The sequence below is a fragment of the Pezoporus flaviventris genome, unplaced genomic scaffold (genome assembly GCF_033815535.1).
Source record: "Pezoporus flaviventris isolate CSIRO_AGI_PZ_B2104156 unplaced genomic scaffold, CSIRO_AGI_Pfla_v1 ptg000213l, whole genome shotgun sequence".
Lineage (NCBI taxonomy): Eukaryota > Metazoa > Chordata > Aves > Psittaciformes > Psittacidae > Pezoporus > Pezoporus flaviventris.
The window spans coordinates 13,323,943-13,340,086 of NW_026892761.1; the positions used below are offsets into that span (position 1 = coordinate 13,323,943).

General features: G+C 52.2%; 1 protein-coding gene across 2 annotated transcripts in view; it reads right to left on the reverse strand.

Annotated features, from left to right (window-relative positions):
* The window catches only part of ACSS2 (acyl-CoA synthetase short chain family member 2), a 36,127-nt gene extending 21,654 nt beyond the window's left edge, over positions 1-14,473 (reverse strand). The window contains exons 1-2 of one of the 2 annotated variants that reach the window (XM_061441441.1): positions 14,298-14,473; positions 13,903-14,098 (exon numbers count right to left, since the gene is read on the reverse strand). In XM_061441441.1, the coding sequence (XP_061297425.1) occupies positions 13,903-14,098; positions 14,298-14,415 (314 nt within the window). In that variant the 5' untranslated portion in view covers positions 14,416-14,473. The remainder of the gene's footprint in view (positions 1-13,902; positions 14,099-14,297) is intronic. The other variant, XM_061441442.1, reaches the window with a different exon arrangement.
* Positions 14,474-16,144: the final 1,671 nt, after the last annotated feature.

Genomic DNA, 16,144 nt, shown 5'->3' on the forward strand with positions numbered 1-16,144 from the left:
CCAAGCCTATGTGATGCCTGTAAATGCTCCCACTGATGAGCAAAGGGGCTGAAGATCCTTCAGGCTTTTCCTCGAAGCTCCTATTTCCACATCGCCCTCAAATAAAAGCATTAACCCGCGGTCAGGAAGCCCCGCTGGGGTGTGTGGGCCACCTGGAAGGCGAGTTTTCTGAGCAAACCAAACCACCAAGTTTCACTCCAGGACCAGCAGAGGCAATGGCAGCTCTTAGAGCAGTTTTGCTTAATCCACATCTTAGCTACAGAAAAGCACCCTTAAGAAAACAGGGATTTGCCATTTGAAAAAGATACTGGAAGAGGGAAAGGGCCCTCTCCCAGAGGGTGAAACACCACAGGAAGGATGTGCAGAGTGGGGAACCACGGAAAGCCTCCAGTGGAGCAGAGATGGGGACTGTGGGAATGTCCCAAAACATCTTTGGTACCATCTGAACCAAAACACACTCAGAGCCCCAAATCCCTCCTAAGCATGGGACCAAGCTGGCACCAAGGATGGAGACGGCAAGTTCTCCAGCTCCTGCTCCACCAGCAGCCTGTCCCCAGGGCACAAGCAAGTAGCTTTCCTCTACTACAGGCTCCTGTATGGTGGCACCTACTCATACGTGAGGTTGCTGGGGGCAGGGCTTCCCGATGTGTTCTGCATCCCGAATTAGAGCAGCCGAAATGCCAGGCAGAGCTCCTGCCATCTGGGAATGGGCTCACGTGCAGGCCGCATGGGCAGCAGGAGCCCAGCATTCCCGGGCTGCGTGCTCAGCTACCACAGCCATCAACTGCTCCCAAACCTCCTGCTGCTAGAGGCTCAGGGAAGCTGGGGGCTCAGGAAGGCTCTACCTGGAGCCAGCTTGGTAGTTTGGGAATAACAGCTGCTAAAACCGGGAAAACCACAATTTCTCCCTCCACCTCCAGCCTTGCTTATCCTATCTGACATGGGAATGGCACCGGAGCTGAGAGCACCCTGCAACATCTGCCCTGAGAAAACAGATTATGTTGAAATGTGACATTTGGAGAGACCAGCTGTGCAAGATCATCAGAAAAAGACACCATTTCAACAGGAAAAAATGCTTGTATTTGCATGGATCATTCCATATGGGAGCCCCTCCCATACAAAGACAGGCTGAGGACAGTGGGGCTGTTCAGTCTGGAAAAGAGAAGCTGAGTGGAGACCTCAGAGCAGCTTCCAGTGTCTGAAGGGGGCTACAAGGATGCTGGAGGGGGACTCTTCATCAGGGACTGTAGTGACAGGACAAGGGGTGATGGGTTCATGATTCTATGTTCCTACACAGACTGCCCAAAGCAGAAACATCTCCAGCAGTATCAGCACCAGGATTTCAAGAGGGAGCTTGTGGGGTGGGGCTGAAATGGGCTTGCAAGAAACGTTCATGACATTTCATACTAACGACTGACTGCCCAGCCCTGGCCATGCTCAACGTCATCCACTTCCCACCACAGCAATCCATGGCAGGAAATAACCAAAGGAGTTCTGGAAATGCCGAGAGGCTTCCCAGAAAGCTCAGCCTCTGCAATCATGCTCGAATCCCGTTGCATCATGACAAGGATCAAAAAGGAAGAAGTTGCGCAATGATGGAACATAAAATGGGAGGGGTTGGTGGAAAGGGTTTCCCAGCATGTTGAGAGCTACCTGGCAGCACTGAGGGAACACTGGGGAGTAAACCTGGCACAGGAACCCCAGGGAAAGAAAACTCTTCACCAATTTAACAGCTCACCTTCTAAAGCCATACAGTGAATTGAGACCTGCATTAAAACCACTCTCCAGTTCTCCCCTCATACACATAGGCAGGGCCTAACAAAGCTCCACTGTCAAACCCATCTCTGAGCCAAACCATCCCAACCGAAAGGTGACCATGTCCCTAGGATGAACAGGCTCCTGTTGCTGTAAAGAAACCCAAAGCAGATGGCAAACAGCACTGTGCAGTGCCAGAGCAGGAGTCCTGTGCCCCATCATGTTCTCTGTCCAGCCCATCCTCTCCGCCCCAGCTGACTCAAGTACAGGCATTACTGTGCCTGTATTGCACAAAGCAGCTAAAATGGAGCTGATTTCTAAAGGGTCACAGGGCCACCATCTGCTCTGTGAGCAGGGCATCAGTCTTCTAATCATCTTTAAAAACAGCCATATGGAAGTACAGCTTACAAAGCAAACAGCCAACACCCTGCATGGCTGCTGGTGTCCCACAAGAAAGACTGCATCAATCTTTGTCCTTCCTTCTCACTACACACACTCTCAGCTACTCTATCTGGAGCCTTTCAGATCCTGAATGAGTACCAGGGGCATCTCAAGAAATAACCTTTATCTTGCGCAGTCCAATCACTGTTCACCTCACCATCCCCTGAGAGATGCCTCCAGCACAGAGCCCAGCTGGATGTGGACACTGCTCCAAAATCACTCATCATTCACTGAACTTCCAGAATTCCCTTCAATTTTCCCACTCACCTGCCAGGCTACCCCCTAAAATTTACTTCAAGCCCCTTCCTCTGGACTGTGGGATGCTCAGACATCTCTGAAGGAACCAACACCTCCTGGCTTACACTGCTGCCAACATCAGCAAGTGGGTAAAGTGTGATGGGGTTTGTGCGTACTGTGTTCACACCTGAGAGCCACAACACTGATGGGTAACAGGGAAATTCAAGGGAAATTTACTATTGGTTTGCTACATTTGATCAAATAAGGCAGTTTACAAGTAACACAGCACATGTAAATACCCCAGTGCTGGTGTCAGCAGCCATTCTGTGCTGCCAGGTATCTGCTCAGCAGCAAGGGGAATGCTGCTCCTCTGGGGCTTTGTGTTTTTCCTTCTCACTTGATATGGAGCATCAAGTCAAGAGGATATCCCTGCCCATGGCAGGGGGCTGGACCTGGGTGAGCTTTAAGGTTGCCTCCAACCAAAACCAGTGTGGGATTCTGTGATTATGTTCTTACTTCAGTGTTGTACAGCACAGGAGCAGAACCAATGCATCCAATGACAGCTTTATACCAAGTTTAGTGAGAGGAAAGTTTAAGATTTTGAAACATAAAGATTTTAAGGGTTGTTTTTATTAAAAAAAAATGTTCCATAGTGTTGAAACAGAGCTCATCGGTGAGACTTGCACAGTAGGTCACCGAGTCTGGCTGCCCTCAGCCAGCACTTCTAGCCCTGCAAGCTAAAGTCATGCTGTAGAAGAATGCAAGTTTGAGAAGAGAGGTTCATTGCCTATCATGAGCAGTATTTTCAGAGAAACAGAGCCCACCGGGGGAGAGCCTATTTCCTGCTGATTCCTTGTTCTAACAACTTGCACTGAGGCCACAAACACATCCCGGATGAAGCTTCTGCGAATCGGGCAACAAGCCACCTATAGTTGGGAAACACCCCTATTGGGAAATGCTGTTTCAAGACCTTCTAACAGTGAAAGCTGATTCCAGTGGGGGCTCAAACAATATCCATCAAGGCTATGACCTGCGAAGGGGTGATGGACTCAAACTAAACCAGGTGAAGTTCAGGTTAGATATAAGGAAGAAGTTCTTTACTTGAGGGTGGTGAAGCCTAGGCACAGGTTGCCCAAAGAAGCAGTGAATGCCCCATCCCTGGGTGATGGGGCAGGTTGGATAGAGCCTTGGGTGACATGGTCTAGGGTGAGGCATCTCTGGCCGTGGCAGGGGGCTGGAGCTTTAGGTCCTTTCCAACCCAAATCACTCTGGGATTCTATGACTGTGATTTCTGGTGGACATTTCAACTTTATGCCTCAGACACCTCTACAGCTGATGGCCAGATGTCACCTGCTGGAGTGTCATCTCAGTGGTCACTGGCAAAACGAATGTAAAACATGCTTCAGTAGCAGATACCCAGTTGTGAAGAAGTAATCAAGAAGGCCATGGGTTTCCTCAGGGATTCCCCTAAAGGGAAGCGCCGTCTGTAAAAATTATAAGCTTTGAGCCTATGGAGAACTGCCAGGGCTTGTGATCTCATATCCCACCACATTTCACCATCTACAGTAAGTGATGTGCAGATATGCAAACAAAGAACTGAAACCCTGCTGTGTGCAATGGCTCTGATGCAGGGCTGGCCACAGGAGGAAAAGGCAAACTCATTGTGTTGGGGGAGTCAAAGAGGTCTTGTCAAAGCACTGGCAGCCAATACTACAGCCTAACAGCTCTTCAGCCTGTGAAGAAAGCCCATCAGGCACAACGCTATGCAATGCTCCAGGCTTGGGGAAGAGCGGCTGGAAATCTGCTCCTGGAAAAGGACAAGGGGAGGCTGACTGGCAGAGCAGAAAGAACATGAGCAGCTTGTGCCCAGGCAGCCAGAAAGCCACCAGCATCCTGGTCTGTACCAGCACTGCTGAGGCAGCAGGGCCAGGGCAGGGATTGTGCCCCTGCACTGGGCACTGGTGAGGCTGCACCTCGAATCCTGTGTTCGGCTCTGGGCCCCTCGCTACAAGAGAGACATTGAGGTGCTGGAGTGGGGCCAGAGAAGGGCAATGGAGCTGGTGCAGGGCCTGGAGCACAAGTGTGATGGGGAACGGCTGAGGGACCTGGGGGGTTCAGTCTGGAGAAGAGAAGGCTCAGGGGGGGACCTGATCGCTCCCTACAACTGCCTGACAGGAGGATGGAGCCAGGAGGGGCTGGGATCTGCTCCCAAGGAACAAGGGATGGGGCAAGAGGAAACGGCCTCAAGCTGCACCAGGGCAGGTTTAGATGGAGCTGAGGAACAATTCCTGCCCCAGAGGGTGCTCAGGCATTGGAACAGGCTGCCCAGGGCAGGGCTGCAGTCACCGTCCCTGAAAGTGTTCACACACCGTGGAGACGAGGCCTCAGTGCCATGGGTTAGTGGTGGCCTTGGCAGTGCTGGGGTAATGGTTCAATCTGATGATCTTAAAGGTCTTTTCCAACCCAGCTGATTCTGTGATTTTATAACAAATGCAAAAACTCAAAGGAGAAACACCATACCTTGAACAAGCACCCACTCCCACCTCTGCTGGCAAAGCCTGATCACTTTGTCTCCTGACAATACCACTACTTGAAGCCAGTGTCATCCCCATGGAGCCCTTGTCCTCTTCTGCTCCACTCACTGCAAGGTGCCAGGGAGGACACAAGCCATTCACATAGCTAAAATAATCATGTTTTCTAGCCCAACGAACAAAGTGAAGGCTCTGACCTTCCATGTCCTGGATCCATACAGGGTTCACCTCCTCTGTGTCCATGAACTCCATTTATCCATCCCACATTTCAACTCTCCTGCCAACATTCACCATGTGCTATCAGCGCAGAACCATGGTTTCTCTCTCAACAGTTTGCAAACTATTCTTAAAACATAGCAAGGGGCCTGTAATAGCTGCCAGTTACAACTTTCACATGTGAGAAGCTCCAAGAGCTATTGCCTGGGCTCACTCCTCACTACTCCCCCAGGTAGTGATTGTCCAACCACACACTCAGAACCATCCATGGCCACAGCAGCTCCACCAAGAGTGTCCCAGACAACAACAAAACACTGTCAGAACCAAGGTGCAGGGTTTTGCCCCCCAGAGCAGCTGGTTATGGAGGGCACATGAGCCTGGGCACCATCAGCAGTTCAGTTTCAACACTGGTCCTTGGGAGACCTGCTGCTGGTCCTGAAAAGTGACCACTAAAAGTGAGGAGGTGAAGGGGAAGCCTAAACCAGCTCCACAGAACTTCCTTGATCAACCTTTTTGTGGGAATCCTCATGAAGGCAGCCTGAAAACAGCTGTATCCGTGTGCTCAGTGCCACACAACTGCACTCCTATAGGACTCAATCACCTTTTCCATGCACAAAGTGACCCAATTCCTCTGTACCACTACAGATGCAGGGGGGCTGGACTGGATGATCTCCAGAGGTCCCTTCCAAACCTAATGAATCTGTGGGATTTACCAGTTCTCAGGACCCCTCTACTGCCCTCTCTAAACAGAGTGGGGCTGGCAACCTCCCAGTCCTTGGCACAACAGCCCTTTGCAAGAGCACACAGCATACCCTGGCCAGAGCTCTGCAATTTCACATTCAAGTCCCTGCAGTCCTCTGGGGCACATGCCATCTAATCCTGGGCACTTATTGCCATCCAACTTGTTTATCTTCTCAAATACTTCCTGGATATTCCCTTGTATTTATATAGGTGGATGCTGTATCCCTGCCAGTAAGCAGCTTCCAAAGGTTTCAGAGCAAAAGGCTGGGAGCAAACAGTTCTGGCAAAACCCAAATGAAAGTTGCTGCCCTGATTCAAGGCTGTTGCTGTGAGTGTTCCCAAACTGCAGAGCTTACACAACCTTCTCCTCACTGCTCAGCCATGGAGCTGAGCACACAAGTGCTGCCCGAGTCCTTCTTTCTTAACAAACTTAACAGAGAAGAGCCCCAATTCTGCAGGAGCAGGACTGCAGCTTATTTGAGCTCTGTGAAAACTACTTCCAGTGAATATCTTCAATAATGCTGAACACCTTCCACACGGAAGCACAGCTCCAGGGATGCTTCTGAATGGGCAAACCACAGGAGACTACAGGCAGTGCCATAGAATCCCAGACTGATTTGGGTTGAAAAGGATCTTAAGCTCATTCAGTTCCAACCCCCTGTCACAGGCAGGGACACCTCACACTAGACCATGTTTCCCAAAGTTCTGTCCAACCTGGCCTTGAACATTGTCACCAACCTTCAGTATGCCCATCCTTTGTTGCACTGCAGAGCACCAGGCTGACAGCACTTGCCTGATCCTGCCCTGCATCCTATGATGGAAAAGGCTCTGCACAGCAGGAATATGGCTTGAGATCTTCAAAACATTAAACCAACCTCCTGGCATCTCGCTGCAAACCAGCATGTGTAGCTGACAGGGATGACTCAACCTCCTCTTCCAAGTCAGAAGGGAAAAATAATTCCAAGTGCCTCTGCATCCACCAGCTGTCTGAGTAACATGCACACAGATCCCTGACTCACACCAGCCGGGAAAGCACACAGGAAGCCCACAAGAAAATACCTGCCTGAAGAAGCTATTTGCTGCTCTCACATATTTAGTTCATCCATTTGTCACAACCACTCACCTGAAAACTATCTCAGACTTTCACTAATCAGGAAGTGGATGTAGGATGCAGCAGACAAGTGCAATCCACTAACAGAAACACTTGGGACAGGAGAAAACTGGCAGAGGTCTCTGCATACAGATAGCCTTCGGAACCAAGCTTCAGCCCACGATCCCTGTATTTCCCAACCCCTCAGGCCAAACCAAGAAGCTCCAAACCCTTGCTTGCAGGCATCACCATGCAGCCCTGGGGCAGCACCATCTTCTTGAAGATGGAGACTTCACCCATCAATGGAGAAAAGCCAGAGAGCCACACCAGAGGACAAGCTGTGAGTGCCTGCTGTCCCAGTTTGCACTTACATACAAGGAGCTGAACACAGTGGTGTTTGCACTACTGCCACAGCACCAACCATACTGGTCGGTGACTGTCCCAGAACTGGGAGTGGAAGAATTCCACCAAAGAATTGAGGAAAGTGCAATACTTGGACTTTACTCCTTGATTTTAATACCAGATTCCTATTGATGCTCCCACCCTTCCCACTCCTGCACTACCAATGCAGCTCAGAGCCAGACAGGACTCACAAAGCAGAGATGCTCCTGTTTGGAGATTCCAGGCTGTTGCTGTGTGCGTTCCCAAGCTGTGGGTGTCCTGAACCCTGCTCCTTCCTGCTCAGCCAGGGCTAATGGGGGTCACCCCACTTCCCATGGAGACCCCATCAGGGGAATGAGCTGTGCTGAGCATGGGTATTGCTGCAAGCATAAACACTAAAACTGCCACAAGGCTTCTCACTGCTCTAGAGGTTAAACACATTCCCCTGTGGAATGTTCTCTCTCCACAGTAGCATCAGGGGAACAGCAGCTTTGGGTTTTGCTGTTTGGTAGCGCCTGCAACACAGCTTTGACTGTTCTCAGCAGCCTGCACACACAGGCCTGCAAGTGTTTATCAGTAAAAACAACCTTCCCAGCAGTGAATCTTCACTCTTTAAACACCCTGTGTGATTCAGGCCTATGCTTTCACTGCCAGAACAGTGTTGAAAGAGGCTGCATCACTGCAAATGTAACAAGTCATGCAGGAAGTTACTAAAGAAACAAAGCATCAGTTTGGCATGGGACATCCTGAGTCCTGAAGGCAATGGAGGAGCAGAGCTGAGTGCATGGGGCGTGAGCTGGCTATGGTTAACACCTCTGAAGCCTGGGTGGTAACAGCCAGCACCCACAGCCACAGCATCTCTGCATATGACAGTATTGGACTGCGAGACCAAGCACTTGGCTCTCAGCAGTTCAAGGCAAGATAATTTCTGCAATCAGAAGAGATCCAGACCTTTACAGGAGAAATTCAACTGAAACAGCTTAATCTGGCTTCAGTTTTGACTCTGGGATGGCACAGCCCAGGATAAAGCACTCCATGGAGAGGAACAGCCATCAGATCGAGGTGCATGGGGAGCAGGCAGGTCCCAGCACATGTGGGCTTGTCCCATTTATGCTCAGCAGCATCCTCACACCAAACCTGTATCTGATAAGCCTCTCTGGAAGGCTGCTGGACAAAGCCTTCCAGTTTCCTAGTAAAATCCTCTAAAAGGGCTTTGACACTAGGTTGTTGCTTTGTGATTTTAGGTTTTCGTTGTTTTTTTTTTTTAAACAGGTTCTGTAGTTGTTTACTGACCTTACAGAAGGAGTCATTAGAAGAAATGACAGAGCTACAAGCCCCCAAATCCTTCATTACATTAAAAAAAAACCACAACACACCTTCTCCATCTTATCTTTGCATGTCATGTTTTTTCTAGGCCCAGAATGGGACCACAAGCAGTTGTTCTTCAGTTTAAATCAAGCTCCAGTAAGCTCTGGCAGCCTTTACCATCTGTTTCTCCTCTGGATGTGTTATTTCATATGCATACAGAAGAAAGATTATCAGTCTCCCGGTGATGGCAGAAGCCAGCACCTAGGTTAGTAACAGTGTCCAAAGCTCTACCTCCTTCCCTGCTCCCACTAGGCAGCACCAGTGCTGCAGGTGGGGTGAAACAAAGGCAAGAATTTCATGCAACCCACACACAGCTGAAACACCAAGAACAGGCTTCATGCAGGTCCCTTCCCACCCCAGGGTCTCATTAGGGAGGGTCTGTAGTAAATGCTGTGCTATTTGAATTCCCACCTGGTTCTGTTTTCCCTTCCACAAGCTGCCCAGGCTGATGTTTACAGGGAATTAACAATAGCTCTTCAGCACAGAAGTACAGGTTAGTCCACATGGCACAGGTATGCCCAGAGCATGGTAGACACACTGTACTCCTCCTCCAGTTTACACTGCCCACCATAGACCAAGTCCTCAGCACTCCTGCAAGTCCCCTGAGTGTCCCAGCTAGTTTGTTCATTCCAGCTGTGAGCCCGACAAAGTAGGGATCTACCTGCACAGTAACCACAGTGTTACCGACTTCGGCCTTTCCCTTCAATTATGAAGCAGGTTGCACTTCTGAGAGCAGCACTTTCACAGAAACATTTCCTGGAGCTTCTGTTCCTCTTTAGGCCAACATCAGTACCACAGAAAGAGGAATCAAAAGCAGCAGAAACAGAAATACTTGTAACGTTCATAAGCAGCAAGAGAGACCACAGTGAAACAGGTCACAGGCAAAATGCGTTTCCTACCAACTCAGGATGGTCATTGTGAACTAAACACGCCTAACAGCACCAAAAGGAGGGTACCACAACAGGAAGTGTCACCTATATACAAGTTCTGCAGCACAAAGCAGTGCCATGTACCACCCTTAGTGCTGAAAGAGCAATTCCATGTGGCTTGGGATGAGACCCTCTGAGTAGAGCCAGTTTGGGCAATCCTGGACTGCTAGTGGTGCAGGAGCCTTCAAAGCAGTTTGGCCAGAACACATCCAGATGAACTGCTTGTTCCTTCCTGTCCACACAACACTTGAGACAGGCCCAGTCAGGGCCATGCAGCAGCTGAGCTCTGCCAGGACACATCTCAGAGACACCAAGCAGTGCCTTGAAAAATTATTTCTCTCTTCCCCCAATGTTTCCTCTCTGAAAGCAAAGATCTCCTCTAACTTGCAAAGCTCTTGTATCCTTTCAAAGCTCTCAGAGGTGGGCAGTCAGACACCTTGGTACAACACCAGCACCCTTCCCCATCCAGCAAGCTACAGATTTTCTTAAAAGCAAGCAGCCAAGGTATTAAACCCCCCAAAGCCTTCCCCAGGAATCCTCTTTGGCTTTTTGAGGCTCTCATTTCTTTTCTGACCTTCCATACAGTGTGACAAGTTTCAAGTGGTTTAGGAAAGTGGGCTCATTCAACAGAGTCAAAGCAAAATGTGAAAGGCCAAGACAACAGCAACTACACTTTGTTATTGAAGAACATGTGTCCAGAAAGGCACATGCACACTTCTAGAAGATTAATTTTATGAGCTGCAACCTATAGCTCTGCTTCCTTAAGACCTCAGTGCCACAAGCTCACAGGTCAGTAGCACACACATCCCATTTAACATGCCTCCTCCATCCCTCCCCATGACATTCCCAGCTAACAGCTTCAGACACCCCAGTGCCAGGTCGCTGGTGACAGAACCACGCTAGAATTTATCCTGAAGTAGTCAGGGGAAACTGGCTGCTAAGGAGGAAGAGACCTTGTTTTCAGCTCTGTGAACACCATGACTGTCCACACCCACCCTTTTAATACCCACTCCAAGCTTCGCTCAGCATCACAAACACCCCTCAAAGGCTGCCAGAGTAACTACCAAGCTGTAGGCTGGCACCAACGTGTCACCCAGAGATTTACAGGTAAGAAGAACAATGCACTCGCTCCCTCCATAAACTCCAGCCCAGCTACCAGCACTGCCAAAGGGCTCTGTTTGCTGGCACACCTGCATGAGTTTACAAAGGAGTTTTCCATCAGAAGCTGCAGTCGCTTTACAACCAGGTGAGTTAGAGAACATATTTAACTAGCAGGGAAGGAAGCAGCTGCCACCATTTCACCTGTGGCAAGTATATCAATATGATTATTTGCCAAACAGTACATGTAATTCTTTTACTTAAGTGGTAGTTCTATGGATGGAAACTCCAATGTGAATCCAATTTTACAGTCGCAGCCAGAACTCCACGGGTATAAACATGTTCCTTCTTTCTGTAGGGGGGTAGCTCCTAGTCCCCCTTACACCAGGTCACTGGTACCCTTCAGCTGCACAAAATCACTTTGAGCAGCACAGTTGTTCATCATTAGGGGATATGGCATTCTTACTGCAGTGACAGTAAGACTTCTCCAGCTGCTCTGCTGAAAGGACTCTCCACAACCCAAGTTATTGCATCCCTAATGAGTGGCACATTTACTTGTGCTTCTCTTCTACCACATACAGTCATACCCAGGCTAGGTCAACAAGGGAGCATTAGTTCTGCATCTTGGACATCACTAGGGAAGCCTATTTTGCATTAGTATGAAAATTCCAAGTTCCACATGGCTTTTAACGCTAGCAACTATTCCAGTAAAAATATACACACATCCTTAAGGCTGGAAGTTAACTTTTCCTCCCAAAAGGAATACGGAGAAGCCAGCCTTTCCAAAATCATCAGTGTTATATGCGTTCAAGTGCAAGGAATCATAAAATCACAGAACAGTTTGGCTTGGTAAAGACCTTAAGGTCATCCAGTTCCGACCCCCTGCCATAGGCAGGGACACCACACACTAAACCATGCCACCCAAAACTCTGTCCAACCTGGCCCTGAACAATGCCAGGGATGGCACATTCACAGCTTCCTTGGGCAACCTGTGCCAGTGCCTCACCACCCTCACAGTAAAGAGCTTCCATATCTAAATTAAATTTCCCCTGTTTCAGTTTGAACCCATCACCCCTTGTCCTATCACTACAGTCCCTGATGAAAAGTCCCTCTCCAGCATCCCTGTAGCCCCCTTCAGACACTGGAAGCTGCTCTGAGGTCTCCTCGCAACCTCTCTTCTCCTGGCCTCCTGATCACTCTCATGGTCTCCTCTGGACTTGTCACCAGCTCACCCCTCTCATCCTGCCTCCCCAGATGGGATGGAGAGGAGAATCAAAGGAATGTAAGACAAGATCAGTCCCAACACCGATGCCTTTGGCTTGGAGGATCAATGAAGAAAACTATCTGAGCTCCAGAACCTCTAACCACCTCTCGCAGGGCTCTGTAGTTCTTTATGATTCCCAGGCTACTGCTGTCAGTAGCACAAGCACCCACATGGACCACAAGAAGTGGATAAGTCAGTGGGACTTACGAGACAGGCAGCCTCTCAGCAACACCCCTGATAGGCAACACACCTCCCTCAAGACTGGATCAGGCCGACAGATGGGTGCCTCTGTGCCTTTCAAAGTAGAGTCACTTACTACTATGACCTGCCACTCTTTCCTGGAAGCACTTAGTAGTGAGGGCTATAGGGATGCTGGGGATGGACTATTCATTAGGGACTGTAGGGATAGGACAAGGGGTAATGGGCTCAAACTTAAACAGGGGAAGTTTAGATCGGAAATAAGGAAGAAGTTCTTTACTGTAAGGGTGGAGAGGCACTGGAATGGGTTGCCCAAGGAAGTTGTGAATTCTCCATCCCTAGCAGTGTTCAAGGCCAGGTTGGACAGAGCCTTGGATGAGATGGTTTAGTGTGAGGTGTCCCTGCCAATGGCAGGGGGGGTGGAACTGGATGATCTCAAGGTCCTTTCCAACCCTAACTATTCTATGATTCTAGCCTCTTTACTGGTGCATCAGCAGGATGTTCATTTGGTGCGGTATGCATTACCTTATTAGTACCCTGCAGAACTACAGAGCGGTTCTGGGTGGGGACAGTGGATTTTGGAGGAAGCCCCTTGCTTTTAATTGTTCTCTTCCTCCTTTTTTTGTTGGGTTCTCTTTTTAGTTACTAGTTCCCAGCTTCCTGGATTACTGCCCTCCTTTTCTCCATGCGCTATGGTGGATGCTTTTGGCCCCTGCACAGTTTGGTTCTGGAGCAAGCAGTCCAGCTCCCTCTCAGCTTCCCTGGTATCTCTTAGCCTACTGACAGTCTCCCACACCTCAGCCACCTGCTGCACAAGCACCTCCACCAGGAGCCCCTGCACCAGTGTACCCTTGCCCTAAGAGACCAGTGAAGGAGCTTTCTGCACCTGGAGCTCTGCACTGTAGCCTCTGCTCTCATCAGGTCTGCCTGCTGCCAGAACCAGGGCAGGCAGAGCAGAGCTCCCAAAGGAGAGTACTCACCACCCCCCTGCCTGCACCAACTGCCACACCACACCCTGACTGTCTGCCCTGGCTGCACTCCCCGGGCCATGCTTTACCCACTCAGGGCTGGTGCCGTCCCTCAGGCTTCAGGCTCCCTCAATGGCTCTCACCACTCAGTTCTGAGGCTCCTGGACACCGTTTCCCCTCACTCTGGTGTTGGGGGCTCCTCTCTGGAGCTACTCACCACAGTAAATGAATCAATGGATACATTCAGGTTTTAGGAGAATCTTTCTGCCACAGAAGAGTGCCAGACCCACAGAACGTGAAGACAGAAAACATGGGGTTTATCAGCTTTTTGCTGTTGGGTGTTGTTGCCTCATCCCATTTCTCCGCCTGCATCACAAAGGAGTTGTGGTACCTGCCTCAATAACATCTGACTTTAGCTTTTAGCAGGTTCAAGTGCAAAGGCAGAGCTGGAAGTCAGGAGCTGCCCGTGGCTATGCTGGGCCACTCCAGTTCACCCAGGGTGGGCAGAGAAGCTCTATTGCACAACTCCTCTCAAACACTGAAAGCAAACACCTGCCGTCCCTATCTAAAGGTTAAAGCCCCTCAGGTTTGACCATGTTTTAATTCACCTCAGTGGGAAGCAACTTTGTTTAGACACTTCAGCATGACACACACCTTCTGCACCACAATAAAGCCAAAACTTTACCAGTAAAAAGCAATTTTGTCCCCAAGTTTCTTCTCGTTGACATTTCTATCCAGGACGTTGTAACAGATGTTAGTGGTCGCCCCTTTCATCCACTCAATGAAGACCTTCCCCTTTGTCACATCGAAGTTGTACTTCAGAAAGGGCCCCGTGTGCGGAGTCTTCCAGTAGAACTGTTTAGCAATGTCACCCCAAAACGCTGCAAAGGCAACGGCCAGAGCTCGTGACCCAGAAACAGGCTCGGGTAAGGAGGACAGCGCTTTCGGGAACAACGCGCGGCAGCCCCGCACTCCCGCACCCCACGCTTGGAGGGCTCAACACGGCCTCACCCCTTCCGGCCCGCCCGGCACCCCCGGCCCCGCTGCGGCCCTCCCCGGGGCTCCCGGCGCGGCGCTCACCGTGCGGGTCCTCCACGGAGCGCCGGTACAGGCGCTCGTACTGGGCCAGCGACGGGACGTGCGCGGCCGGCAGCCACTCGGGCCGCGGCGGGTAGGTCCGGGCCTGCTCCTGTCCCATGGCGGAGCGCCGACGGCTCTGGGCGGGCAGGAGCCCTCCGAGCCCGCTTTAAACAGCCGCGGAGCCGGGGGCGGGAGCGGCGGAGGGCGGGGACGGCCGAGGCAGCGGCCAGGCCTCCCGCTGCCGGCGGGGGCGGGGGGGAGCAGCACCGCCCGCAGAGCGCCAGAGCCCGCCCGCTGCGGCACGGACCGCGGAGCACGGGCGCGCTGAGCCCGGGGGGGCGCGAAAAGCGTGAGCACACGGGGGCTCGGCGGCACCCGGCTGCGGGGCCGCGGCGAAGTGGCCTGGCGGCAGTGTCCGTGTCCCCATGGCGGCAGTGTCCGTGTCCCCGTGGCGGCAGTGTCCGTGTCCCCATGGCGGCAGTGTCCGTGTCCCCGTGGCGGCAGTGTCCGTGTCCCCGTGGCGGCAGTGTCCGTGTCCCCATGGCGGCAGTGTCCGTGTCCCCATGGCGGCAGTGTCCCCATGGCGGCCGTGTCCCCATGGCGGCAGTGTCCGTGTCCCCATGGCGGCAGTGTCCGTGTCCCCATGGCGGCAGTGTCCGTGTCCCCGTGGCGGCCGTGTCCGTGTCCCCGTGGCAGCCGTGTCCCCATGGCAGCCGTGTCCGTGTCCCCATGGCAGCCGTGTCCCCGTGGCGGCAGTGTCCGTGTCCCCATGGCGGCAGTGTCCGTGTCCCCGTGGCAGCCGTGTCCGTGTCCCCATGGCAGCCGTGTCCCCGTGGCGGCAGTGTCCGTGTCCCCATGGCGGCAGTGTCCGTGTCCCCATGGCAGCCGTGTCCGTGTCCCCATGGCAGCTGTGTCCGTGTCCCCATGGCAGCCGTGTCCGTGTCCTCCTGTCAGCCATGTCCCCATGGCAGCCGTGTCCATGTCCCCATGGCGGCAGTGTCCGTGTCCCCATGGCAGCCGTGTCCCCATGGCAGCCATGTCCCCATGTCAGCCGTGTCCCCATGGCAGCCATGTCCCCATGTCAGCCGTGTCCCCATGGCAGCCATGTCCCCATGTCAGCCATGTCCCCCTGTTATCTGTGTCCCCCTGTCAGCCGTGTCCTCATGTCAGCCATGTCCCCCCGTTAGCTGTGTCCCCATGTCAGCCGTGTCCCCATGTCAGCCATGTCCCCATGTCAGCCATGTCCCCCTGTCAGCCATGTCCCCATGTCAGCCGTGTCCGTGTCCCCATGTCAGCCATGTCCCCCCGTTAGCTGTCGCCCCCTGTCAGCCGTGTCCCCATGTCAGCCATGTCCCCCCGTTAGCTGTGTCCCCGTTACCCGTGTCCCCATGTCAGCCATGTCCCCCCATTACCCGTGTCCCCATGTCAGCCATGTCCCCCCATTACCCCTGTCCCCATGTCAGCCATGTCCCCCCGTTAGCTGTGTCCCTGTTACCCGTGTCCCCATGTCAGCCATGTCCCCCCATTACCCGTGTCCCCCTGTCAGCCATGTCCCCGTTACCCGTGTCCCCATGTCAGCCGTGTCCCCCTGTTAGCTGTGTCCCCATGTGAGCCGTGTCCCCCTGGCAGCCGTGTTTACCCCCACCAGCCATACCCCTCCTGTCAGCCATGTCACACCTGTCACCCCCATGACTGGCATCTCCCGCGTCAGCCGTGACCTCCTTGTCAGCCCTGTCCTCTTCCCCACTGCTGTCTCCCCGTCAGCCATGCCGCCTCCATCACTGGGGTCTCCCCATCAGCCGAGTCCCCTCGTAGCAGTGGTGCCCACCCACGTCCCCCCCATCAGA